The sequence below is a fragment of the Capsicum annuum genome, unplaced genomic scaffold (genome assembly GCF_002878395.1).
Source record: "Capsicum annuum cultivar UCD-10X-F1 unplaced genomic scaffold, UCD10Xv1.1 ctg52939, whole genome shotgun sequence".
NCBI classification, from domain to species: Eukaryota; Viridiplantae; Streptophyta; class Magnoliopsida; order Solanales; family Solanaceae; genus Capsicum; species Capsicum annuum.
This window is the reverse complement of record NW_025861009.1, coordinates 1257-2568: the sequence shown is the minus strand read 5'-3', so window position 1 is coordinate 2568 and position 1312 is coordinate 1257. Positions and strand designations below refer to the sequence as shown.

At 32.9% G+C, this 1312-nt stretch overlaps 1 protein-coding gene across 1 annotated transcript; it reads right to left on the bottom strand.

The window, feature by feature from the left end:
• Nucleotides 1–514: 514 nt before the first annotated feature.
• LOC124892995 (glutaredoxin-C9-like) lies at nt 515–957 on the bottom strand. The gene is made up of 2 exons (XM_047404159.1): nt 867–957; nt 515–765 (listed from the first exon to the last, which is right to left on the bottom strand). The coding sequence occupies exons 1-2, from the start codon at nt 955–957 to the stop codon at nt 515–517; spliced, it is 342 nt and encodes a 113-aa protein (XP_047260115.1).
• Nucleotides 958–1312: the final 355 nt, after the last annotated feature.

Below are 1312 nucleotides of genomic sequence, written 5' to 3'. Positions count from 1 at the left end.
AATCAGTGGCAGAATGTGTAAACTTATCTATTAGTACTTCCTTGGTCACAGTTCATGCATCATACTTTTCTTTTTAAATTTGTTTTGAAGAATAATTCTTTAGTTCATTATTTTATTTGTCCAATATTAACTTGGCAGGCCTGAATGATCAACAAATAGAATTATAATTTTAGTATATCACACTTTTAATATAATAGTTTACTGTTGAAAAATGATTTACAGGAAACAAAAAAGAGTAAATTGAAAACAAACTGATAAATGATCTCTTAGATTTTCTGAATTAAACAAGCAAAAGTGTCATACTTCTTTTTTTAGAAATTGTACTTCACTTGAAACATTTCATTTTGTTTGGAAATGATTTAGAATCACAGTTTCAAGAGTTTCATTTTATTCATAATTTTCACGTCTAATACCACAATATAACCAACTGTATACTTTTACTGTAAATTACACCATATAAAAAGAAAACTAAAACAACAAAAAAAAAAATAGAACAATGGAGTAGCTAGTTAATTCAAAGCCATAAAGCTCCAGCTTTCTTAAGCATGGGAACTAATTCACCCTTTACATGACTCTCCATCACTTTATCAAAACCTCTTAAGTACTTTCCTCCTTTATACACTGCTGGTAAATCCCACGGTCCTCCAGTACTACTGTTGAAACCTTCATTCATCTTTGATAGCTTCATCAACACAGAGCTTTTCTCCTCCTCTTCCACCTTAAAAACTATTGGGTTAACTCCCAATAACACCAACAAGCTCTTCACTAAGAATTACATGTAACATTTGCTCGTTGATATAATGAATATCGTATTTTCAGCTATCAACTTTGCAAAATCCATTTTTGCCTTTTTTTTCTACGATTACATGAATGCCTTGGAGGCATCCCTGATCCACCACTGCTGGATCCACTTGCTGCGGGTGCAGCAGATGATCTGAGGGCACTAGTTCGATGCATGGTGTCAATGGGTGTTGGTTTGCGGTGTATGAGTGGTGGTGTGTGTGTGGTGTGTGTGGTGTGGTGTGTGTGTGTGTGTGAGTAAGTGGAGACACAAGACAGTGGAATATGTAGGTAGTTACAAGTAAAATACTTGCGTCAAACTTTTGTCAATGTAGTGGTAGCGTCACAGCTGCTATTTGGATCCACGTAATCTAATTATTAACCCTTTTTGAATTTTATTTGACTATCTGTTTCTTCATTTGACTATTTTCATCTATATTCCTTAGTTGCTAATAAATCGTGTTTTTTTTTTTTTTTTTATCTAAGTAGAGATTTACATAATCAATTAATTCATGAATAGATTATTTGATAG